The following is a 25,683-nucleotide window of genomic DNA, read 5'->3' on the forward strand; positions in this document are numbered from 1 at the left end:
TTAATCTAAAACATTTTTCCATATCTAAAGCCGTTTCCGAGATTCAGGGGGCTGGGTCAGACTTTAGAGATATTCTGTATTTCCCGATCGTATCGATTGATATAATGTGCGCAATTGGGACAATCCCGTACAGATAATATAGATACTAGTCATTGATACTAAACATTGAAATATCACTTAAAAACATTGAATAATATACTTCAAAGATTGCAACCTCTGAAAAAAGCGCACTACTTAAAGCAAAAGACTACGAGAACAATCAACTTAAAGTAGCAGAAAAGGTCATACATACAATCTTCTGTCTCTGCAAGTTTCAGAATTTATTCCTTATCTTGTATATGTTGTGCCCGGAGCTCGCGCTCAGCACACTTGCTACTCACGTTCGCGCACTTACAAACTCAAAAAAATAAAAAGAGCTAGCTAGCGGAAAAGAACTGCTTTATTCAATAAAATATAAGTAGTACAGATTGGTACGTTTGACACGTCCGTTTGGTTCAAAGTCTCTACTTCCAATGGCATTGTTATTTAACCAACTTGTCGTCAAGGAGACGACTCGCGACTTCGCCACTTCGGAAGGATTGTTGTAATTATTTACGACTCTGTCGTAAGTCGTAAATCATTATCGGAAGTCAACGCACGAGGATTTTGACGTTAGCGTGTATGTCGTAACCATCGCGTCGCATTACTTTTGATAGATTAGAAGAACCTCGAGAGGCATTGAATGTACTACGCGAACCTTATAAGTAGTTTGACTATTCTTTAACTATTGCGTGATAAGGAAGATAAACTACGTGTGGATCATATGATTCCGTAGATTCGACCTTCTTCATATGCTTGAGTTCCTCGTACTCGTGCATGAAGTCTCGATTAATTAAATTTGGCTGTCGTGCAAGTCACGTTTTGTTGGACAAAAAGATTCGTTTGGCGATTTTTGTCTGTAAGAATGAGGGTACTCGTTTTAAATGGCAACAATATCTGACGGATATATCTTCCGTCAGATTGACACGCGTATGCAAACTAGTAGAATGAGCTTCGCACTGAGATTCCTCATCCGATAATACAGATCGACGTGGAATATCCTCCAGTTTCCAGAATTTGCGAATAGAATCATTTAACAAATCTAACGTAATGACATGATTTATCCGATACCTAGTCGGATTTGAAGGAATACTTCTTACGGGTCTGGAAATAACCCAGCCCCGAATATTGTGAGTTGAACAGTGGGATAACCATAGGTTCCCCGAATTAATCCGTCACGCAATATCGATCCGTAATAATTAGCTCCAATTATTAATTCAATGCGTTTCTTATTCAAGGGCTCCAAATCCGCCAGGATTAATATGTGTTTTCAGATACTCTAATTTTGTATCGATAGGAGGGACCGGCTTTACGTACGCGGTAATTTTAGCGTAACTAAAGCCATTATTTATTATCGGAAAACGTACCGGGCGCTTGACTAATACGGCTCGATTCTCGATTGTAACCTTGTTCAAGTAATGCCCGAACGCGCACAGAACGACTTACTTTTACTTACCGAATTACTTTTAACTAAAACTAACGCCGTCGGCAGTAGGATAGTATTAATCGCTTGGCGCGAGGGAAGTTATTGCTTGAGCCGCCTTCGATATTGCTTTGCTTTTGCCATCCTTATCCGTATTTACAGTTAACGAATTACAATAAGACGATTTGTCTGACGTGCTTGTGGATTGAACAACGTCAGTACCTATTCGCAGTATTGTGTTCGCGATGAATTAATGTGTAATGTTTCTGCTTACAGAGGGTGCAAACGTGTTTACTTTGGGAGTTTGCTTTAAAAACGCCTTACTGAAAATATCGTCAAAGTTCCAAGATGCAGCTGAAATTTGCATATCCGTGCGACGGTGTAAGTGTTTTGTGCTGTGCAATAATTTGTGCATTAATAAATGCACTTGTGCATTAATTTTTGGTTTTAATACATTTTATTTTTTAGTACACGAGGGTTGGAGAAATCAAAATTGCGCAGGTACAACCTTTACAAATGGAGATAAAAATTGATTTCACTCCATCTGAGATCTCTCCATCTCTACGCATGGAGTATATAGTTTTGATCACACAACGTTTGAGGTGCTTTATCTACCCATGGAGGTGAGTATAGGTCACCCTACATTTGAGGTACATGATTTGTGTATATGTATGTGATTTTTTAAATAATTTATTTTGTATATTTTTGTACAGCGTGACGGTGTCATTTGCGAGGGGACGCCTCCAGCAACGTATTTTCATTTTATTCTTGAGGAGGTACGTGATTTGTGTATGTACGTGATCTTTTTTTAAATAATTTATTTGTGTAATTTTTACAGCATGCTGATGATATCATTTGGAAGGATAAGAATTCTGAAGGATATTTTAATGTTACTCCATTTGGGGTACGTGATTTGTGTGTGTGTGTGTGTGTGTGTTGTGTGATTTTTAAAATTAATTTATTTTATATAATTTTTTTGTTTATTTTTATAGTGTGCGAGTACCGAGGAGGAAGAGGCGCGTTCAATACATATCGACTTAGATATGTCGGTGGTGAGTTATTTGTTTATATTATAATTAAATAATTTTGAAATATTTTTTTAAATTCATGTTTTATATATTTTTATAGGATATCACTGACCATGATGAATTGGGGAATTGGATGGAAACCGTCAAACGCCTGCCGAGGGTTATGTATGTGTGTGTGCGTGCGTGCGTGCGTGCGTGCGTACGTGTGTGTGTGTGTGTGTGTGTGTGTGTGTGTGTATTTGAGTGTATTTTATGTTTTATAAAAATAATTTCTATAATTTAATTTTTTCAGTGGAAAGTAGACGTTAAGGAAATGGGTACGCTGATGTATATTTACGACACTGTAAAGTAGGGGATACAGCTCAACGAGCAGACGTACGTGGTCTTCTGCCCGCCAAAGGTATAGTATATCTATAGTATATTCATTATTAATTGTATGCATAATTTCTTAAAATTGTATACAGTTTTTTATAATTTGTTTTTTTTTCTAGGGACATATTACATTTGATATAAACGTCGAAGGATATATAAACAATAAGCTGCGCTTATGGGTACGAGAGGATACAGGCAGTGGCAACCCGATCAAGAGCTAGACGATCCCTGGTACTATTCGTTATATGGCCACCGCATTAACTGCTTAGAAGACGGATTCGATTTAATGCGGCTCTTCGGACTCCAGCCCTACGAGGAGGAGGCTGAGCCCAAAAATTGGAATTAAGAAAATTTTTTTTTCATCAATATATATATACGATATATAAGATATATATAAAATATAAGATTATATTTTTATAAAATAATTACACATATTGCACAAAAGCGAGCGCCGATGTCAATTCGTCTATTTCTTTGTACTCTCTTTCTCCCCCACCTATTCTCTCTTGCTACCTCTATTATATGTATGATATACACGTCACGCGTGTCGTTATCGGTGTAACTATATTATAATATAAACTGCATTGTTCTTATACCCTATTTTTCTTATAGGAAAGGAAAACAAAAGAAATAGATAATCATTTTTTTAATTTTGACACATTTTTCATAATAATCAGAGAAATAGGACCGTTACGATATACAATCAAAATAGAGTAAAATGCTATTATGGTCTAAGCTTAGATCTTTGACAGCCTAGTATTAATTTCTGTGTATATACGTACATATATACATACATACATACATACATATACGTACATACATACATGTATATGTATATATATATCTAAGCTTAGACCGTAATAGCATTTTATTCTAATTAGATTTTATATCGTAACGGTCCTATTTCAATCCTTACTATTATATAAAGGGGAAAAGTTATTGTTTGTACCATTTCACCACATGTATAAATATATTACGCAAATCAATTATGAAGTGTGTAAAGACAAAGAAAAACGACGAATAGATAGATGTCCCATATAGGGCACTACGCGTATAGCAAGGATTTAAAGCCATCCTCCTCTCGATGGTCTACTACGCGATGTAACATCTACGAGTTTTTCTCGGTCATCATCTTTGCCGTCCGAACTTGAGGTAACCGTTAACGAAGGAATAATCGGAAGTTTGGGACTATGTGAAGCTTTTGGCCGTGCTCTGATCGAACTGCTTCCGTCTTTGACGCTAGTTGAAAGTGCACTCATGGATACGGTAACGGGTTTGCTTTGACTTTCCATGGAAGAACTAGAAGAAGTTTTCGTAGCGATAGAAACGGTAGCAGTAGCGGTGGATTTTGCAGTAGTAGAAGTGGCAACAGATTTGGTAGTAGTAGTAGTAGTAGTAGTAGTAGTAGCGATAGCAATAGTATTAGTAGTAGTAATGATGGGCTTGGCAGAAGTAGTAGCAGTCTTCATAGCAGTCTTCATGACAGACGTAGTTGTTGCAGCAGTAGTTACGGCAGTCGTGCGTGTTGTACTGGTTGCGGTAATTCCGGCAACGGTCACGGACGTCGTAGGGACAAACGAAGTAGCGCTCGAAGTAGTAGTAGAAGATTGAATAGAAGTTGATTGAGCAGAAGCTGATTGTCCTGAAGAAATAGAACAGTATTAGCAATAAGTGTGTCATAAATAAAGTGATCGTAAAGTTGTATGTAATTAAATTATAATTAATATGTAATTAAATAAATATATAATTAAACATTGCTTTATTATATTTAAAAGAATAGAATTTTTTAAGTAAACTTTTTCTTCTTTTTGTGATGAATACGAGAAACGTTTATATTGTAGTTTATATTTGAATATAAGAAAGTTAAGTGACTGAGAGAGTACCAAGATGAGTAGGCGCTTTTCTCTTGATTACTCGCGGTGGTGATGAACGAAGCGGTAACAATGGGACAGTGGCCTTGGTCGTTTTTTCGTCAACAAAATCGACAGAGGATTTGGCCTGTATAAAGAAATATTTTTCTCGCCCTTAACAAAACTTACTCAAGGAAATAAAATTATTTTTTGTTCATTCATTAACGCTTTTACACACGTCGTTAATTATTAATTTAGCACCTGAAGAATTGGTTCAAACGGCTGGGAACCAACGCCGTTTCTAACTGGCTTCGGAGTCTTTTCTTTTTTGAGTCCTGATGTTTTAGCATCGCCATCACCCTCAACGATGTCGTGTAGCACGTGCAGTATCGTCGCTGCGGTAGTTTCTGGCAATTCAACCGGCACATCTGGCGGCAGTGGGCTTTTTTGCGACAGACGTTTCGCTTCTTCCATGGCTCGCTTCAGACGCTTTGCTGATTCTGCAGCGACGCCTTGCTGCAGCTTTTGCCGATTTGAGAGCTCTTAACTGCATTTTTCACGACCTACAAAATTAAAAGAAGTTTATTGACAGTCAGCTACCATATCGTTTCTTTTACGGAATAATAAGTAGAGATCTTTCGTACTTGACTCCAACGATGTTCGGCCGAAGACAATACAGCTAATCTGGCGATTCTCTTCCATCTCTCGACGTTACTCTCGTTTTCGGGTTGTTGAAGAGTTATCTCTTCTTGAAGATCGAGGTCAGCTGAATTTACAGGACCTGCTACTTGAAAGTCTTTCATGAGTCTTCTCTCCCAAACCTTCATCTTTTTGCCCAGTATAGCTAATTTTAAGAAAACAGCCAACATAAGTTTTGATATAATTTTAAATTCTCAACGAGCTTAAACTTTGCTCTAAGCTTATCTCTATCGTTATTTTAAGTAAAGAAAGCGCAAATATTTGCATAGGAATGCTCACTCTTTTCCTTCTTATCGACACCGCCGATGTCCATGCCGTTTCTGTGCAGGATGTCCAGGAGTTCACATCTCCAGGACGACAAGTCGGATTTAAGCTCGTGGACATCGTCTTCGGTGACAGGTTCCATCTCATGCTCACTATGCGCGTTCACAACGTAGCGCCATATCAAAGCTCTCATGACCGCTCCGTATCTGTATAATTGACAGCAGGAAGATACGTATAACTAAGCGTCACATAATTATTATGTCACTATACTCTATCGTCTGCAGATCAACAATTAAAATATTAAAGAGTTATCATCTATAAGATTAACCACGAAAATAAATTGCGTTTTAAATTATTAACATATTTTTTAGCCAAGTACTTAACAAAGATATCTCACTTATGTTCGCGTGCACGTCGACGTTGACTGGAGCGTCTGTCGATACGCTTCTTCTGTAGGCCGAACAATCGGAAAAGCAATTTCGGCGGCGGGAAGATGTTGAAGGGCGGCGGAAGGGTCCCGGTGTCCTCGAAGTAACTCATCCATAACTTCGTTCTCGCGAATTTCCACTCCGTGTCGGAATGTTCCTATATATCGTGTCAATGCTTCTGTTGACGAGATCATTCAGATCACGAGTATCGTGTTCGAGTTTTGGAGCCTTACCTCAATAACGGCGTAGCTGTTGCTCATCATGGCTATCAGTAGATTTAGCAGGACAATCACGTTGATCACGGAATACGAGCCGAACATCAACAAGCCCCAGAATCGAGTGTACAACTTGATTCCTGAAAATAACAACGTTGGGGGTCTAGAAAATAATAACGTTGGTTTCGTCGATGATTAGGCGTCAGTTTTAACAAAAAGGATTTTTTAAATATTTAAATTACATACGTGGACGTACCAGTGAGTTCGAAGCTTTCGATGCCGACCATACCGAAACTGGCCCAGAAAAGACTCTGACACGATTCGAATAGATTGCTGAATCTGAAAAAATTTTACGCGAAATGTAATCGAAATGTTTGCGAACGATTTTGTATCACGTTGAAAAAGTAAATTAATAAATAAATTAAAATTGATTATGTATTAAATAATATATGTTTCAAGAATTACATTCAATCTTCCAAAATAATTTTCTTTAAAAATAAAAAGTCATGTATTTATTATACAGGTGTGTGTGGCCCTAATAAATAATTCATTAGATTATTCAATATTACATCAGATTTGGAAGGGGATGCCCAGTCTGTTATTTTTTTTCATGATTATTAGGAGACACATCCGCGTCGGAAATGCGGCCTGAAAGGAAAGACATGTCTTTCATCCTGCCGTCTGGCAATTCGATTATTCCATTCACCTTCTCCATCTTAAGCAGGCGTCACTACCGGCGTCCCACGAGGGATCCGACATTCCGCTGTAACATTTCTGCCTCTCCAATTCCGCAAAATACCACAACAACTGGTTTAAGCCGCAGGCGAAGGCGAATAACACTAAGGTGTAAATGAAAAAGAATTTCACAATGTCGATTACCATTCTGCCCAACGATATCTAAAACAAAAATCGCAAATTCTATAAAATCAAAATCGTATCACGATCAAGAAAACTATTAATATTATAACACACTTTCATGTATATTAAAGTAATATATATATATATATCAGGAAATACTGTTAAATACAGAATAATTCTTAAAGAAGAATTCTTAAATAGGAATTCTTAATATATAATCTAGCAAAATATCTATGACAAACGTGATACCTGAAGCGGTCCCAAATGCGGATTGATGCTGAAAAGATGAACAAGCTTTAAAGCACTGAAGACATTCGCGGCCGCAAAGAGACCCTCCGCAATCAGCTGCGGATCGAAGTCGCCCCAATTCTCCCTTGGTATTAACGCGGCTAATGGATCTGTCCGTATCTCGGCGCGCTGCTGAAGGTAAGCCGCCAGCCTGAGAACCCCGGTCGCGAAATAGAGCGTGTTTCTAGTGAAGTCGATAAAGTTCCACATATCCCGCAAGTAACTCCTCAGACCGTCCACGTAAGCCTGATAGCATGCGTCACGGCTTACAATTAGACAAATATAGAAGACGCATTCATGCTTGTTTATTTACCACGAAGGAAAATTAGACTCGTTTATCTGCGCACCTCTCTCGTTTCTTCCCATATAAATCCAAGGACGTATAGCACGACGATACCCTCCAGAGGGGTAGGTACCGCGCCTCTCTGTCGAGCCAAATAAGCCGCGAGGTTTCTCTTCATTTCCTGAGTACCCAGGAGCCTAACGATCTCCACTTCAGCACGCTGTGATACCAGCATGAGTATAACTATAGACATGTGGTTAGCCGTTGATTAAATAACAATGCTAATTTTATTATTTTGAGTCGGTTTGTCTCCTTCGTAATCAGCATACATATATCAATGCTAAAATGTACAACCTACATAAGAAGAATAAATAGGATGACGCGTGAACCAAGAATTTCATAAAGGGTCTTCGCATAAGTCGCCCTGTTTTTGACTCCGGCATCAGATAGTACATGATACAATACAATGGAAATAGAATCGCGGTCTTTGCAAGAATGCCGACTCTCTGCATAGTTGACATTCTTCGAAATCCGGGGACTCCTTCGTACCTTCGAATCGGATGAGACATTTAAAAGTGTTTTTAAATTCTTTACGAATAATGTATTGTACGAACTTTTGTATTTAAATAATAGATTCTTTGGGGTTTACCAGATTGCTGCCAAGAGCTGCTGAACGTGAGAATGTGAGACGAATCTTTTTTGCTTATATTCTATAGCTTGCTTTAGTCGAGCTAATTGTTTGCTAAGTTCGGCATTCTCTTCTTCGGGATCGTAATTTAGGATAGTGTCTAATTCCGTGGTAGTTCGAACGTGTTGCAACAAATCGACAGCAAATCTATTCGGAACCCGATTATAATTATTGAACAAACATATATACAATATTACACAATTGTATCGTGCGAAATAAAAAACTTACTTTTCTACTTGTCGCCGTAGTTTCAAGTACTCGGCTCTACTTTCCGGTTCCGATACAGCCAGTTGCCGAAGTTCCCAGCTTAATTGGAAAGCCGTCATCAAAGGGTCCGTCGAGCTCAGGGCTATTAAACTTGGACTCGCCAAAGCCTTATATTCGGAGATTCTAGTGGACGACAGTCTTAATGGATCGTCTAAATAATAATTCGATTATGCCATTGTACGTATCTTCTATATCTTTGACAATTTATACATAATATTTTGTAAAGCCTGTAGAAAAATATAGTTCATCGGAGTATCTCTCACCGATGGTTGCCTGAAGACAATCGTCACAGCCACACCTCACGTCGTGCGGCATCGGCAAGGTAGCTCCTCTATCCAGTAGAAGCTTCAGGATTTCGTAATTATTACGCTGCGCCGCGAGCACCAAGGGTGTCATGTCCATCGAATATCTGGCTGATGCCGGATCAACCTTCTGCCAGCTGTGTATGATCTGCTTTTCGGCTGCAATCAAGGTGCGAGGAACGTGAAGGACAGGTAATAGCTCAACAGCAGTGCTAAGAATCGATCTATTTAAATTAATAATACGATCTATTAAAATTAACAAATCTTCTGAATTCTTCTCTAAAGCAATTTTATTTTTAGTAAAATTGTTTATTTACATAATTACGTTTTTACAATTACGACAATCGAGACGTTATACAAGACTTTTTGAAAACGTCAATTTTGACTTACAATTCTCGGTCATTTGGCTCGTGAGGAGTTCCTCGTGTTCCAGCAGCAACTCTACCGCCTCTACGAATTCTTGATCGATGGCATGGAGCAAGGCATCCTTAGTTTCGACTTCCATAACGACGAGCAACTCGACCATTTCTAAGTTTTCCGCCTCTATAGCCAGCGTAAGGGCACTGCGACCAAGACTATCTACGCAATTCGTGTCCAGCTGTTTTCCCTAAAACGTTCGAGCATATTCGTCTCGGCGTCTTTCAATCCTTACAAAATTGCTGATGCTATAATTTTATTCGCGAACTATTTCCAGGATTTCGTCGCGGATACGCATTAAACAAAAATTTTTTAATTTTACGAAATAAAATTTAAATTTTTAATTTCAGCAAATTTGATCAATTTCAAAATAAGGTTGTCTTTTATATTAAAATACAGACATTTTCTTTCTTCGCGAATTCGGGGAGCCTTATTTGCTCAAAGATCATTTTGTTCTCGCGTTGATTTCCTATGTATTAAGAGTCAATATTTACCTTGCCCTTGTTTGCAAGCTGCAGAAGCCTTTTCACGTTCGGCAAATCACCTCTCTCTACGGCCAATAGGTACTTCTTTTCTTCGAGATTGAGCGGACGTGGGAGGTGAAGCACATAATCGCTCGTGTCCCCCTGGGCCGTGGCTTCCGTGTCTTTATCGTTTCTCGCGTCGTTCATCTTGAAGCGTCGTCAGTTCACTTTCTTACCCCGGCAACAATTAGCTTCAATTTCACTTAAACCATGCACTCACATCCCAAGGACGACTATCGAAATCATTTCTTCTTTTTTGAGTCGACGGAGCATCGCGAAGCTCCTTACGTAATAGTAGCTTCGTAAAAGACAACGACGGTCTCTCAAAGAGAAGACGATTCCGCGAAGAAGAAGAAGAATGACGCGACATTCGCGGTTAAAATGTTGTTTTGCTTTTGCGCGAGCCTCCGTAACACCTGTTATATAGAGGATGATGAAAATCGAATTACGCGTATTAATGTAGACCCCGTTTGTCGCGGCGGCGGGCGGCGCAGATGACGATGGGGAGCAGTAACGCCGTCGCCGTTATTTGTGATAGTACACCTGTGTCTATTGACTAACTTGCTTACCGATATCTCGTTAGTCGTCCAACGGATTGCACTTGGAATGAGAGCGCGTTCGCCAGAAACGAGGAAATGCCGGCGCGAAAGCGAGTAAACCACGAACGCGCGGTGGTGCGCGGGGGCTCTATAAGCCGGATAATTCCCTATTGCCTTACACATTACATAATTCCGAGGGTAGAATATTCGATACATCAACAACAACAAACCCAATAACAACCCTATTATGCGATCGATATAATTTCGCAGGCTACACCAAAAATATCGAGTATCCTCCTTGACCGTAATTTCTTTCGATCGATTTGGAGAGTTTCTTTTTAGCGTTAAGAAAGTTTGTGTTTATTTGTGGTACCATTATAATTTTTAACATTGCGAAACTATTTATATCTCTAAGCGACGATTTAATATTTGCATCCTCGTAATTATCTAAAGAATATGACTTTCTCATCTGTCTTCTTCTCTCTTATTTTCAATCGTTGATTAAAAAGAAAGAATTAAAGAAACTTGAAGACTGTAGGTTTCCCAACATTTTTTAACTGACGAAGAGAAATTGATCGTGTAGAACGAAGAGAACATAATTTTAGTTTATTTAAATTGATATAAGCCGCTCAACGTGACATTAATGTGGAAATCAGATGCAGCTGTTAAAATCTGCGGTGTTTCATGTCGACGCGACGGTAAAATTGCACGGGTGAGAAATTACGGAGAATGCAACGGAAATGTTGTGTAAACATTTTAATCGCTACAGGTACGACATACATTCAGTGGTCAGTGCCAGGGAAACATTTGAATTGCGAATCAAATTGCGATGCTGAGAAACAGTTGTAATCAATTAATATGGTACGCTTAACAATCCCGCACGATAGATACGCAGAGCGGATTAATAATCCTAGTTATGCGACAGAGAGATTCATTATGAATCTGGAATTAAAATGTCCTTTCGTAGCTTATTGGATTTTCCGCGGCGGCGAAAGATGAAAATGAGACGAGGAAAGTCGAGAGTTGCATCTCACGGCGGGACGGACGTTTACGTTTCGGAGAGAAAGAGTATAGAAAAGAGATGGTAATTGTGTTTGCCTGGCGGCTTCGTCTTCCCGCCCATGGTTGTGCCCGATATTTGTTCGACGGCTCAATGCGAAGGCTCTGGTGTTTAATAGTTATGAGTCATTCACGTCCTTCGGTCACGTTCTTTGCGTTTCTCATCCGTTCATCCTGTTGTCGCGGCGTTTTCTACGTTTTCGGCGTTTCAGAAATCGTTTTAACAGAAAAGGAATGGCAATCACTTTAGCAGAAGTAATTTCTACATACTTTTAGGGATTGTATAAAACTGTTTTTTCGACAAATTAATTTTTAAAGTAAAAAAATTTACTGATAAATTATATAATAATTAAGTCAGTAAATTATAAGTTTGAAAATGTATTTATAAGTTGCAGTTCAGATATGTATTCATATCATAGAGTAAAATCGCGTCAAGAAATTATTAAGAATTAGAAGTGTATACGTATTAGCAAATCAAGAGTTAATTACGCTAATTATGCTTTGCAAACCAAAGATGTATTAATAAATTGCAAGAATTATAATTATTGCAATTAATAGTGCGCTAATAAATCAAATTAGACAAATTAAAATTACGCTAATAATTTACAAATCACAAGAATTGATAAATTAAAAACCCGAAACATATATATATTAGTGACCAAAGACGAGAGCAAGATATATAGCCCGCTTGCAATTTTGTTCTTGCTCACACCGCGAATAACAGTTGCTTTCCATTGTACATACATCAAAACTCAGATAATTTTCACTTGTGACGTCATAACTCAGTCACAATCGAGACCATGTGCCTTAATGAATCTAATAGACTCGAGCATTAAAAGTGAGACTATGAACCTGTATTATTATATGCGATAGCTTTGTCACCAAAATAAGCAGGTAAGTAAATACAAAATGACATATCTTACCTGAGTATAAAATACTCACATAACTGAGTGACTCAGATCACTTGAGTGTAAATGGAAAGCAACTAATAAACGCGGCGGGTGAAAGTAGCGACGACAAAGTAAGAAAACGCATCTTTTTCTTTCTCATTCTTCCACGCCGTCATGCATCTTCCGTCCGGAAGAGAAAAGTCCTTTCAGCCACTGTGGCAGGAAAAATAGACGTTCGCCTGACTGGCGGCGGCGAGAAAAAACGAGCGATGCCAGCGCAATAAATCGGAGCCACGATTGCAGATGATCCTCAGTGCCTTAATCTTGTTCTTCGCATTCCGAATTCTGCGCGGAGCGGTATTAAAATGACGTCAAACATTGGCGAATTGAGGATACTATGGTTGTTGTTGATCCTGACGGTTCTTCTTGATGGCTCGCTGGCGATGAGAAAGGTCAGCAGGGCTCCAGTTGGTTTTCGGTATTCCAAGGATTTGAACGCGGAAGCTACAGATCATGGAGGTGCGTGTTACAACTGTCGTTTTGCTTGTAAAATATGAAGCGGCAAAGAAATTAAACTAAACGAGATTAAAAGGACAAATCACACCGCTCGATAAAAGCAAAGCCAACTACGAAGGTTAAACGGCCAATTCCCGGGCAACTGTATAAAAAAGGTGTTGGTTTAAATGTAAAAAAAAATAATTCATTATCTTTTATAATTGCTCGGAAATTGGCCGGAAATTGGTTTGATCTTCGCAGTTAAACGAGATTATTTAATAAATAAAATATTTATTTCAATATTTGCTTCACAAAGAAATAAAAAATTGTAATATTGCTGCAAAAATTACATATATTTTTGCAGGATTATCGATATTTTTGCATACGTGCCGTGTTCTCTTTCACGGTAAATGAAATAACCGTTTTTGACATTGACGAACGGAAATTCAATCGTGAAAGCGAAGGTTACGGTGGATTATGCGGATTTGCTGCCGATCGTGTTAATTTGTATGTGTCAGAGAATTAGAAGTGCATTCGAATCTCGTACTATTTTAAACGTGCGTTACATTTGCTGCATTTAATTTTTAACAATAGATTTACGTATATTTTATTTTCTTGTACCATTACAATTCTAACGATTTTGTTATTTAATTTTTGCGTGGTTTCCGGAATATACATATATCACATACATGTAACATATATAACGTAAATTAATTTATTGAACAAGATACAAATTCAAGACATTTAAGAGTATTATCGACAGTAAAGTTCTTGCCGCACCACTACTTTTTTATTAGGTAATTAAAAGAAGCGAGCAGTTAATTTCATTTCCGATATTCTCTCTCGTCCACCTAGCAAGTTAATAGTTATAATATTTGCAAGTATAAATGCAACGACCTTTTGAATCGTGCGCGAGAAATGAAAAGGGCTCAATGGAGACTTCGTTTTTCTGAGGTACGGTATATAGATGCGGTCTGCTTTCTAACGCGTGAATCGAGAGGTTCGTTAAATGAAAAAGAGAAAAAGAGAGTGGGCCTCCCACCGACGATAAAGCCCCGGTAGTTTTATTTACATTTTATTTTATTCGAACAGGCGGCGACAGACATCGCGAAGAGGGCACTGGCTCGAAGCACGATGAGGACCACCACGACACGCACGGCCATAAAAACGATAAGGTACAAACGCTTCGTTCCTGGCTGCCATTGACGTCCAAGCTGTTGTCATTCACGTCATCCGTTGACGACTTCTTCCCTCTTTTATCGCTTGTAATATAAGGGCCCACGGTGCTCACGTTCCCATCTCGCTCGCTACCGCAAGAATATATATTACATAGTTTTTTCTCCTTTATACGAATATTGTACCCGAGGAACGAGACAGGGGCCTCGACCTAAAAAGGCATTCGCCGCGCGACTATAAAATATTTTACCCCTTTGGATCGAATTTCTCCCGATATCCTTTCTGCGAATTTCTCTCATTGTAGGGAAAGCGAGCAGCTAATTTCATTCCTCAATGCCGGAATTGATATTCTAACAATGTCGCAATTCCGACGTCGGCGCTTTTTAATGAAATTTCAGCCGACAAATCCGATAATATGTTTTTCACAAAATATATCTCTCTTCTTTATTGTCTCGTTACTATCATGTCAATTCTTTTAACGGCAATAAACTATAATAATATTGATTTATATAACAAACGCTTTTTTAACTTCTCAATAACTTCTTAATAATTTTGATTGAGAAAGGGTTACAAGACTTTCCACGAATTCGAGAAGAACGACAAAGGACACCACGATAAGGAGAAGCACAAGCAGGAGTATGACGAGGAAGAGGGTGAGGAAAAGAAGAACCACGAAGAAGCTGGCCATTATGGTGAGAATCATCACGGTGAGGAGGGTGAGAAGAACGCGAAGTTTGGCGAAGAAGGAAAGCATCAAAAGGGATACAGTACGAAAGGAGAACACAGCGTCTTCAAGAAGGTATAAATTGTGTAATGTGTATCTTCTTGTTGCTCAACACGTATCGCACATGCTCAAAATCAATTTGTTTCGTTAATATCCACTATAATTTAGAAAACACATTGATTACGATTTTTTTGTAATACTAAAAACATAATAGTATATAATATTCAAATAGCCGCCGCGGATTAAAATTCAGTATGAAGAATAGGGCAAGAAAAGCCGTAAAAGGATGTTCGTGTTTTATTATTGTTAATAGACAAATATTATATTCCAACCAATGATTGGAATAATATTTGTCTGTTAAAAATAATAAAACACGAACATTTTGTTACGGCTTTCCTTGCCCTATTCTTCATATACATAATAGTATATATAAAAGTAAAAATGATAACCACGCTCGTATGAATATAAAAATTAAAAAAAAAAAGGCCAATAATCGAGCATTAGTAGATGTTAAACCATATAATTAATTAACATATGTATGTACAAAGAACGGACCTATGTTAACCTATGATATTTTATACTACGGCTGAAGAAGACTCGGTGAAGTCGAAACGTTCCATTCTTTGTATAATACATATGTTAATTAATTATATGGTTTAACGTCTACTAATGCTCGATCATTGGTCTTTTTTTTTAATAATTATAATAGCATATATTTATATAGATATTAAAGCTTTTTCTAAGATTACAAGATCAAAGACTTCGTTATTCGACATAACTGTCTGGGCTTCTATGTGATGATCGATCTCTTGTCTGTATTTAACATTCTAATACTTATTACCTAAAAATTATAACGTGTTAATAGCCCATCAATATAATTAGTAGTTTTTCCATCAAGGATTATAGTAACATTATACCTAATTTTTATTGTAGAAATAAATTTTATTAGATATGTATCTATTTGTAGAATAAAAAATATATTTTTGTAACTACTATAAATGAACATTTTAATGTGAGCAAAATTTTATTTGTTATATTTCTGAATTAACATATAAATTGTTTCCAGGATGAATACGAGAAGAAACACGATTTTTATGACGAATACCACGAGGATGGAGGAAGCGAGAAGCACGGCGGTTGGCATGAGGAACACGAGGGCAAGAAGGGTGGCCATGAAAAGAAAGGATCTCTGCATTCGGGACATCACGAGGTCATTATTCATTAAAATCATGATAAAATATCATAAAATTATTATTTTTTTTGCCACTGAAACACTTATAACGCTATTACACGTTAATTCGGTCATCAAGTCGAAACTGCGATTTTTATCTTGTTTCAGGGTCATCACGGTGCGGAAAAGAAACACGAGGGAGGTCACCATCATCACGAGAAGAAGGGTCACAAATCGGCAGAGGGGCACGACAGTCATCACGAGCACGATGAGAAACACGGTCATAAAGAAGGACAGACGTCAGGACATAAATGGTCAAAATCAAATCATCATTGACGAGACGCGACAAAATTTACTTTTACATAATCGTCGAATGTGTTTTACTTACGTCCGTTTTGTCGAGAATTTCGCGGATAAATCGAGGCATATGTATTTGGAGCAGTATCGAGTGTCGTGTATCGCGTGCATCGAGTTTATTGAGAAGACTTATGATGACAACAATAATTTTATTCTTGTCGTCAAATGAGTGGCGTACAAATTTGCTGCTAGATTTTTACAAATATTTATATAAGTTTTAATATATACATACATACATATATCAATATATTTAAATATAATGTGTAAAATTTTATAATATAGTCGTATAATAAATATCGTCTGTCTAAGGCGAGAGAATACAATTTCTCGAACAATCCTCGAACGTCATGCTGTCACTTCTTTTATCCACGCTGATCGCTGGGAAAAGTGAAAATCTTAGTAAAACTGATGGTCGCGCTTCGATGCACGTTGCATTGAGCGAGCAAAATTCGTACAGTCTAATGCAGATGTATGTATTTTATTTTAGTACGCTTTTATAATTAAAATAACGTGATTTTATTTCTAATTGCCATCATATCTACGCTTTCTGGATGTGTAACAGTATTTAATAACTCTCAAATAGATTGCTATATTGCCTAACCCTCCAGTCATAATTTAGTGGGTTAATAAACTCTTGCAAAATCCACTTTGATCTTTCGAACCTCTTTCTCTCTCTCTCTGAGTAAGAGAGAGAGAGAGAGAGAGAGAGAGAGAGAGAGAGAGAGAGAGAGAGAGAGGGGGAAGGAGGGAGGAAGGGAGAAAGATTGAAATAGATGAATATTCAAATAAGAGTAGTTAATCTGAAGTTAATTATATAGTAACAATTAAGTATAAAGTGAAAGTTAACAAGTGAAAATTGACCACAGATTTTGACGTGCTAGATTTTGCAGTTTATACGAAATAATAGCTTTATGTAAAAATCTTTAGAATAGAATACAAATTTTATAATATCGCGCTTTCATAAAGTAATAATGTAATAATTAAGCGCGTAATATTTCAGCGTTGAAAAATTCACATGAACGTATATGTGTCGTTTTCATTGCACCATTATGAATCTTCACTCTGCATATGATGTGTTATTGTTTTGTATTATCTTCGTTTCCATTATCTAGAGTTTCCGTAATTAATGTAAGCGATATATTGATACAACCATTCGGAACGTAAATAATCCCGCTATAACGTAGGCATATTACCAAGAGGATTGATTGAAACGTAATTGTGCCCTATTTTCTGGTGAATTTACCCGCGACTATCAAACTTACATTGGCAATCGATTATCGTATGTACAGTTGAACTGCCGATATCACACGCAGTGATTGGTTTAACGCTTATCCTTAATGCTTACGCAAATTTATTTAGGTGTTGCTGGGTGCAATTGTTCCTCAAGTTGATTCCATGATCGATTCCATGATCAAGCATTGAACGAAGAAATAGCATTTGCAAAAATGATAATTTTTAAAAACTTTTAATTACTTTTTTATATTATTGTTGTTTGTAATATATCTACATTACTCCTAAAATTTGTACTCGTTATTAAGACTGAAAAATTTCCAACCCTAGGTGGATAGATATGAGTACGCTTGCGGCTGAAGGGGGTTATAATAAAATAAAAGTACATGCGGAAGCTTTGTACAAACAGAGGGGAAAGAAAACGACTGCAAAAAGGCTATAAGACTAAAAGGAATAAACCCATTACGTTTGTTATTTCTATTATTGCATCGCCAGAGAATTTTCGGGGAGTCTTCAATTTGCGCGAGATCAGGAAGATAAGAAAAGCGTTTCATACACGGGGCGCGGCGTTTCTGCCTTTCCCCAATTCTCCCGCGTCCGATTTTTACGATGTCGCGCGTTGAATTTCACACGGGAATAAGAAAGACCGTTGCGTATAACGAGGTCAGTAAGCACCCGTCGGCGTCGTCGCGTATACCGCCGCCGCGCCGGGAGGATGGATCCGCGGAGATTGCACCGTGGGATTGTTAAGATGACTTTGCCGGCGTAGGGTCCATTGTCAGCAAACTTTCAGAATCGTCTTCATGCGTCTGACGTTCATGAATTCCGTTCTTTGCCATAACCGACGAAAAACCTGTGATTTCGTAATCATATTCATCGGATTTCTGTGATTCTAACGGTATCTCAGATCTTGCGAATTATTTTTCGTTTATAGATTCCTCGACCAACTAAAAACTGATATTTTTTGGATATATTAATCGTCATTTCTTGCAAGTTTTTAATTTTTAATATTAAAAATTGTTTTTTATTCACGGAGTTTGTTAAAATATTACTTTAAATTAAATTAGAAATAAAGTTCCTATTTGATTATAACTTTTTTTCTTAACGACTTTCTAACTTTTATTATTTCTAATCTGTTAATTGATTTAAAAAATATTTTTATTATTTTTCTTAAGGAAAATCAAGGAATTTATAGAACATAAATACAATGGTATATTCGAAAGATTTGACGCCAATTATATTAATTAGCGATTGTATCACTTTACACAAACCAAAATATTATATTTATCATGACGGATAATCCTTTAATATCGTTTAATCGTTTTTAATCGACGATAAACTTTCTTCTAATATTTCGAAATATCATTGCAGGCGTCTTTTCGAATCGAATTTATCGAAGTTTCGAAATGCTTCTACCTTGGTAACGACAACTTGCATAACAAATTCTCTTTAATTACGTCTATAATTAAAACGCAATCTAGGGTTGCCGAACGTTGACGCGGCGCACAAGCAACTATAACTGCCCCATTTAGGCTTGAATGCACGCAGAAATTCGGACGTAACATCGCGTGAAACGTCGCGCGCCAGTCGTGAAACTTCTTTTCACTTTGGCTGACATAATCAATCTAAATTTTGCTTAATCGAATGAAATGTATTCGTACTTGAAATTACAAAGTTACTGTTTTAAAACCACTTCAAAACAACATTATTAAAATTGTCTTAGAAGAATATAATACATATTGATATTTTTAAAACGAGAGAGATGATAAATAAAATATAAGTACAATAAACAAAGAAAAAAGCATGTGCGGGCATACAACAAATGTAAGTGTATCGCAAAATGTATCGTTTTTCGAGCTTATCGGAGCATTGTATTAGAGAATAAGAAGATAATTATGTTCCGCTCTTTTTGTTACTTAAAAAAAAAAAAAAGAATTTGTAATTTAAAATAATGGCTTGTGGTTTATTTGCTCGGTCAAATTCTATCGCCGACCAGCGTAATTTCCTCTGTTCGCCGCGCGATATCCTTTGAAGTAATTTACGTGACGCGCCGCGCCGGAAACCGCAGGAGATCGTGTGTGACTTTATACGCGATGCACATCGTCACGGTGTCCGGCATGCAAAGGTGCAACGTTAATCCGACAGCGGATTATGAAAATTCGACAGTGCGTCTACGCGCGCGGAAATGCAAAATTCACTCGCGTCTCGCGAGCGATCAATGGACTTGTCAGTGGTGATTGTACGATTTCCATTGAACAATATAATGCAAATTCAATTCCGATATAGCCAGCGTTCCACGCGAGCGTGGGGTGTGGGAGCCGTTACGCTTTTTGATGGATCGAGTAACGCGAGTGCAAAATAATGCATGCAAATGGCGAATGCGCTAATGCGTGCGGCAATCGCCGCGCCGCGCCGATAAAAATGGCGCGAAAGAAATGAGTACAAGTAAAATATCGTGAATCGCGATGTGGCATACCATTTCCTCCGTGTTACGATACTTGACTTAAATAAAAAAGAAAAAAAGCACGGCGCGTTGCGCAAGGCACGTTAATAATAGACTAAATAATGAGAGATATCGGGATGTGCTTTCAGATCGGCTCCGGCCGAGCGACGATCTTGTGCAACCGACAGAGAAAGGAGGAAGGAGCGATCGATGCAGGACTGATTGTTCGGCGGTTCCTTCGACACTTCGAGGTGCCTAATCGCAGTGAAACTGTCATATCATTCGCGAATGGTTTTTTGATAGAGGAAAACGAGTCTCGATATAATTGCCTGGCCGCGTCGGCAACGCGGCTCAGTCTTTGTCGTGGATTCGTCGAGTGATGAAAACCTGCCGGAAGCTGGTAGCCATGGTGCTACTATTGCTAATCCATTTGGTAATATCTCGATATTGAATTTTTCTCGATATTGAATTTTTAACGCGCCCTTTAACGTTAAATAAAAGTGAGCATGGAGAATATAAGGACAACCGTCCGATATATATATATATATGGATTTGATTAATTTCTCTCGTAGCATATGTTGTGACATTTTCTAACGATATATGTACACACTTTGCCACGAATGGCAAAATAAATAATTCGTAGTAAATGTGCAACCGTGTGAGGGCTGTCAGCGGCAAAGGTTGACGCGTGTTCACGTCAACTTTTAATTAGAGTGGTGGAGTGCGAGAGGCCAATAAAGTGGTATGGGTGCTGAATATGTGAAATATATATATATATATATACGGGATCTTGTCCGAACTGACGTTAATCTAATTAATATGCGTGATATATTTAGTACTAATAAATTTTATCGCGTTCAGAAATAATTATCGTTCTTACCGCAAGCGTAAGTATATGTATGTATACGCGATAATTTTGAAGAAAGCTATCAATTGTTCGTCAAACGAGCCGAAATTTTATTGACGTTTCGTGACCACGTTCCGTGAAACAATGCTCTTGCCAGGATACGCGTTTAACTTTACATATTTACGATATACAATAAAGTCTGCATAATTAACATCGACCTATTTGCAGCTGACGTTACAAATCGGTGACGCAGGACGCAACCACACGAACGTTTCGAACGCCAAAAGCGATCCCAAAGTCATTCTGGAGGAGGTAATTATTGCCGGAAGTGGAAATAATACTCGCGTAATCGCGAACGCACTAGTGGAGGATGCATCGAAGCTCGACGATGAGATGCTCTCGCTTTTGTCTAAGCGCGAGATACGGAGGAGCGGACGTTCGTATTCGGATCCGAACGATCAGGATGCGGCACAATCGCGCGACACGCTCTTTAAGACGAACGAAGAGGACGATCTCGAATTAATGAGTCGCGTGATCGCGAAGTACGAGCCGAAGAGACTCACGTCGAGGAAGACCAAGAGGAAAATCGTCGACGGGTCGAACGGGACTCAAGGTAAATAAAAATAAAATTACTTTCCTTTCGACATTATAGTAATCCAGAAGAGGGGGGGGGACATTCTATACATCTTTGTACATCGGAGAAAGTTCAGTCTCTATATTTGTTCCTCAGATGTTCACGATAAGGTCGCGGGATCGATAACGGAACTCGAGAAGACCTATGCCGAACTGCTGAGAAGTATATCGCGGAAAGCGCCCAAATTGTCGGTGAACAATCCCGACGTGACGCTAAATCCCTATTTATCTCAGGCAGTGAAGCAACTCAACCAAATTTATATTCCGGAAGTGACGATCCGCCCCGCGATTAACGGCGGAGCGGAGAAGTCACATTCCGATATCGATTCTTCGTTCACGTCGCCTACTCTGAGCAAGAAGTCGAAAAGGTTACCGAAAAAGTATTTACAATTAAATCGCACCGCCACAACTTCACGATTCTCATCGCTCGATGAATTAAGATCTGACGAGAAATCTGATGACTCTAAAGAATTGAGCGCGCCCGTGCACAGACTATCCACCGGAAAGACGAAGCCGAAAGTGAAAAACGGATCGTTATCTGTACCAACGTCAAATGTTTATCCCGGTTCTACGGAAAAGCCGAAAAGCCGTCGCGAATGGAATGTTCAGAACTCCTCGATTCAAGTTAAACCTCAATTTCCCTTACGATTGAATAACAGTAACTCTAATAACATTATTAACGTAAACAATTTAAAAAGTTTGAACGTTCCGAATAATGCCGTTCAATCACCACCGAGATACAACGTAATACCAAGGCCATTTTCCGTATTGCAATCGCCCAATTCACTTGCTACCACAAACATCGACGCGTCGTACAGAAAACCGAGTGCCTTGCCGACGGGTTTCAACCAGCACCAACAACAGATTGCAACCCGTTCTTCCGCGAACGTTCTTCCGTTGATCCTTCCGACGGATCTTTTCACACCGCCTCCAGCGCGTCGTTACATCCCGATAAAGCACGCGGATCGTCTCAATCTTGAGGGAAATTCGGCAACGATCGTCAGCACCGAGGCGAGTCCGCCGACGAGTCCCGCACGGGAAAGAACCACCCATGCAGATTACGATGCCGTTTACAGAGCCGTAATTGGCACTACGAGAAGTCCTTTGGTCACCGTTAATAATAGCCAGTCGAGCTACGGCTCGTCGGATTATTACGCTATTACGGAGGGCCCCACGGAGCGGACTGTTACGCAGACGAACTTCACGGCAACTTACATACCCAGTCAAACATCCGCTTCGCACGCCGTTCAAGGGCGAAAGGACTCTCAAGCCATTCGCAAGAACGACTTCCTAATACCTAGACTCGCCAGTTATAACGGTTCCGACGATGAGAGCTCAAGTTTAAATGAAGATCCTGGAATCGCGCTTTATAACAGATTCGCGAGCTTATATTCAACTAACGTACCTAACGTATTCGATGCACCGAAAGCAATTACGGAAAACTTTAAGCAACCGGTACAGCCTTCGCTACAGCAAGTTTCCACCCTTCCTTACGCAACTTTAAAACCTCTTACTCCCACGTTGCTGAAAGTCCGACCGATTACTTCCTCTAAACCTGCGCCGTATTACGATAGCAGATTACTTGTTTCGCAAGGCGGAAAATATAGCACGCACAACGATGAGAACGACAAAACGAACGAGCAGTCTCGCGTTGAAGACGCAAACGAGACCGAGGAGGAAGATAATGACGATAACGACGATGCTGGAGATTATAAAACTCAAATTAATCGAGAGGCTTACGAGGCTTTCAAGACGCCGAATAAACAACGCGAGAATAAAGATCGCGAAGAAAAGGAGGAAGATCGTTATCCGCAGCCGAGCCGTAATTATGGACATCAAGGCAAAGTTAAACATTACAAATATGATGAAAATGAGAAAAATATTAAAAACGACGATGAACGCGAGAAATATAAGAATGTTCGGCATGAGAATAACGATGACGGAGAGGAAGTTGATAAAACGGAAGAGGAAGAATATGTCAGTATCGGAAAAAGTAATGATGAGAACAATGATAATCCTACTCATCAATACAATAAGTATAAATATGAGAGAGATCATTCTAATGAGGAACAACGTGAGAAACCACGCTATGATCGTAAGGAATATAACAAACTAAAAAATCGTCGCGATAAACATGGCTATGAAAGTGACGTTGCGCACCGACTTGAAAGTAATAATAAATATTTCGAATCACTGCGTAATGACGATGATGAGATTCGTGAGCGGGGTAAAAAATATCGTGATCGCTCCGATAAAAAGAAATTGGTAGGCGATAACCAATACGAAAAAGATCGACGAGATCGCAAATATGAAGAATCCGAAGACGAGAGTGTCGCTGAAGACAAACCGTCCGTTCGACGTTCTAAAGATCAACCAGTTTATAGACAAGACGAAAGACACGAAGATGAGGAACGAAGCGATGATGACGATACGCTCAAATATCATTATCAGGTCTCTCCACGAAAAGACTCGCTTCACAAAGAGCGCGCGGAATACGGCGAAACTAATCCTACGCATACACGCGAGGCATATCATCATCAACGTGTCAAGAATGATCATCGTGATCATCCTAGACGCGATAGTGGAAATCAGGATGACGGTGAAGGGGAAGAGACTGAGGAACACGACGCACTTAAGAGCGAGACGCACAAACACGAAGAACATCACGAAAAGAAGAAAGGTGGAGGTGATCATCATTTTGAGGAAGGTGGAGGTGCGGAACATGACGAGGAACGTCACGGACACGAGGGAGAAAAGGGCGACAAGGTAAATTGTCCATTGTTAAACAGTCCGTTTGTTCGTCGAATTTATTTAACTTCGGCAATTATTAGTGATCTTCTGTTTATTTGCAGGGATATAAAGTTTGGCACGAGAACGAGAAGGCCGAGAAGGGGCATCACGACAAGGAGCATGCCAGCAAACACTATGACGAGAAAGATGGCGAGGAGAAGAAACACGATGAAGACGGTGGATACCACGAGGAACATCATCACGGCGAAGAGGGCAAGAAGACGGCGGAATTCGGCGAGAAAGGTGAACACAAGAAGGGTCACAGTACACACGGCGAACATTCGGTGCATAAGAAGGTAAAGAGTGCGCGACACGGATATTAAATTCTTAATGAAATAGAAACGTCGCGATTATACAGCAATATTTTGGTTACCGTTAATTTCTGGTAGGACGAATTCGAGAAGAACACCGAGTTCTTCGACGAGTTCCACGAAGACGGTGGACAGGAGAAGCACGGCGAGCACCATCACGAACACGAGTCGAAGAAGGGCGGCCACGAGAAGAAGGGTCATCACGACGGCGCCGATCACGAGGAGAAATACGGCAAGGAGAAGAAGCACGAGAAAGGCGGTCATCATCATGAGCACAAGGGCCACAAGGTCGACGAAGGCCACGATCATCATTACGATCACGATCAGAAGTACGGCAAGAAGGAGGGGCACGAGAACGGGAAAAAGTGGGGTTTCAAGAAGGGCGACGACGGTGGCGGTCATAAGCATAATCGCTGAACCGAGATACGTTGATCGAGGAGTAATTTTTTTGCAAAATTATCGCGATCGTTACCATACCTTGATATTGCGCGGTAGTTTCGGAATAGATCAATGCTGCGTCGATCAATTGTTGCGTCGATACTGATCGCGTATAATCGAAATGTTATGTATTACTTTAGAGAGCGGTTTGCCTGCCGCCTGGTCACTGCCACCTATATTGATCACCCACGATTGAGATATGACATATTGTGCGCGTTAGCTTACGCTGTTATATCTAGCTCCGGTTAAGCAGAAGTGAGTAATTGAAATGTCAAAGTGAGCATTAATTCAGGCAGAAGTAATGAATTGACTTCTGCCGAGTTGAATTTCCTGCAAATCTGGAAAGCTCGTACAGGCTATCGTAGATAAATTTTTCTTTCTCATTCCTATATTCAATGGAATATTACTCACGGCGTATTGAAGGGAAACGGAAAACTGAGAGAAAGATTTCGAAAATCGCAATTAAGGAATTATTATCCAACCATTATTTAAGGCAAGATTTTTAATGTTAATTCTATGTACATTATTTGTCAGTTTTGTTTTATCTGTTCGTCATGTTTCTCGATATTGCTTATATAAAAAATTTCTTATTTAGT

At 39.1% G+C, this 25,683-nt stretch overlaps 4 protein-coding genes across 8 annotated transcripts; 3 read left to right on the top strand and 1 right to left on the bottom strand.

Annotated features, from left to right (window-relative positions):
- Positions 1-263: 263 nt before the first annotated feature.
- LOC143900971 (uncharacterized) lies at positions 264-3,019 on the top strand. Of its 5 annotated transcripts, XR_013257932.1 has the most exons (7): positions 264-1,882; positions 1,970-2,124; positions 2,215-2,277; positions 2,340-2,405; positions 2,494-2,553; positions 2,630-2,694; positions 2,822-3,019. XR_013257932.1 is itself a non-coding variant. In XM_077412806.1 (6 exons), the coding sequence occupies exons 1-6, from the start codon at positions 2,119-2,121 to the stop codon at positions 2,829-2,831; spliced, it is 270 nt and encodes an 89-aa protein (XP_077268932.1). In that variant the 5' UTR covers positions 264-2,118; the 3' UTR covers positions 2,832-3,019. The 5 variants fall into 5 exon arrangements, 4 of the variants coding, with proteins under 4 accessions (XP_077268932.1, XP_077268931.1, XP_077268929.1 ...); XM_077412806.1 differs by having other exon boundaries at positions 264-2,124; XM_077412805.1 differs by having other exon boundaries at positions 2,630-3,019.
- A 774-nt stretch (positions 3,020-3,793) lies between these two features.
- Positions 3,794-10,774, bottom strand: Trpl (transient receptor potential-like). Its single transcript, XM_077412802.1, is given in 18 exon segments — positions 3,794-4,543; positions 4,785-4,899; positions 5,013-5,237; positions 5,240-5,314; positions 5,396-5,595; positions 5,730-5,920; positions 6,112-6,299; positions 6,376-6,497; positions 6,614-6,696; positions 7,064-7,254; positions 7,465-7,749; positions 7,851-8,029; positions 8,145-8,335; positions 8,436-8,621; positions 8,703-8,892; positions 9,005-9,202; positions 9,434-9,650; positions 9,955-10,774. Coding segments are annotated over 18 exon segments (3,591 nt in total). The 5' UTR covers positions 10,132-10,774; the 3' UTR covers positions 3,794-3,965.
- A 1,241-nt stretch (positions 10,775-12,015) lies between these two features.
- LOC143900981 (uncharacterized) lies at positions 12,016-16,505 on the top strand. Its single transcript, XM_077412819.1, has 5 exons — positions 12,016-12,991; positions 14,060-14,142; positions 14,709-14,942; positions 15,934-16,077; positions 16,207-16,505. The coding sequence occupies exons 1-5, from the start codon at positions 12,838-12,840 to the stop codon at positions 16,372-16,374; spliced, it is 783 nt and encodes a 260-aa protein (XP_077268945.1). The 5' UTR covers positions 12,016-12,837; the 3' UTR covers positions 16,375-16,505.
- Positions 16,506-19,113: 2,608 nt separating this feature from the next.
- On the top strand, positions 19,114-25,195 carry LOC143900983 (uncharacterized). Its single transcript, XM_077412820.1, has 5 exons — positions 19,114-20,501; positions 21,144-21,528; positions 21,646-24,314; positions 24,401-24,634; positions 24,728-25,195. The coding sequence occupies exons 1-5, from the start codon at positions 20,448-20,450 to the stop codon at positions 25,064-25,066; spliced, it is 3,681 nt and encodes a 1,226-aa protein (XP_077268946.1). The 5' UTR covers positions 19,114-20,447; the 3' UTR covers positions 25,067-25,195.
- The last annotated feature ends 488 nt before the right edge of the window (positions 25,196-25,683 follow it).

This window comes from Temnothorax americanus, unplaced genomic scaffold (genome assembly GCF_048541705.1).
Source record: "Temnothorax americanus isolate GAGA-0224 unplaced genomic scaffold, ASM4854170v1 Scaffold31, whole genome shotgun sequence".
Lineage (NCBI taxonomy): Eukaryota > Metazoa > Arthropoda > Insecta > Hymenoptera > Formicidae > Temnothorax > Temnothorax americanus.

Bases quoted from the DNA above. Each gene is read 5' to 3' on its own strand.
- LOC143900971 (XM_077412803.1), top strand. The intron at 2,406-2,493 runs GTACGTGATTTG...TTATTTTTATAG, and splicing joins TTAATGTTACTCCATTTGGG to TGTGCGAGTACCGAGGAGGA. The intron at 2,554-2,629 runs GTGAGTTATTTG...ATATTTTTATAG, and splicing joins TCGACTTAGATATGTCGGTG to GATATCACTGACCATGATGA.
- LOC143900981 (XM_077412819.1), top strand. From the start codon at position 12,838: ATGACGTCAAACATTGGCGAATTGAGGATACTATGGTTGTTGTTGATC. The intron at 14,943-15,933 runs GTATAAATTGTG...AATTGTTTCCAG, and splicing joins AACACAGCGTCTTCAAGAAG to GATGAATACGAGAAGAAACA. The intron at 16,078-16,206 runs GTCATTATTCAT...ATCTTGTTTCAG, and splicing joins TGCATTCGGGACATCACGAG to GGTCATCACGGTGCGGAAAA.
- LOC143900983 (XM_077412820.1), top strand. From the start codon at position 20,448: ATGAAAACCTGCCGGAAGCTGGTAGCCATGGTGCTACTATTGCTAATC. The intron at 21,529-21,645 runs GTAAATAAAAAT...TTTGTTCCTCAG, and splicing joins CGGGTCGAACGGGACTCAAG to ATGTTCACGATAAGGTCGCG. The intron at 24,635-24,727 runs GTAAAGAGTGCG...AATTTCTGGTAG, and splicing joins AACATTCGGTGCATAAGAAG to GACGAATTCGAGAAGAACAC.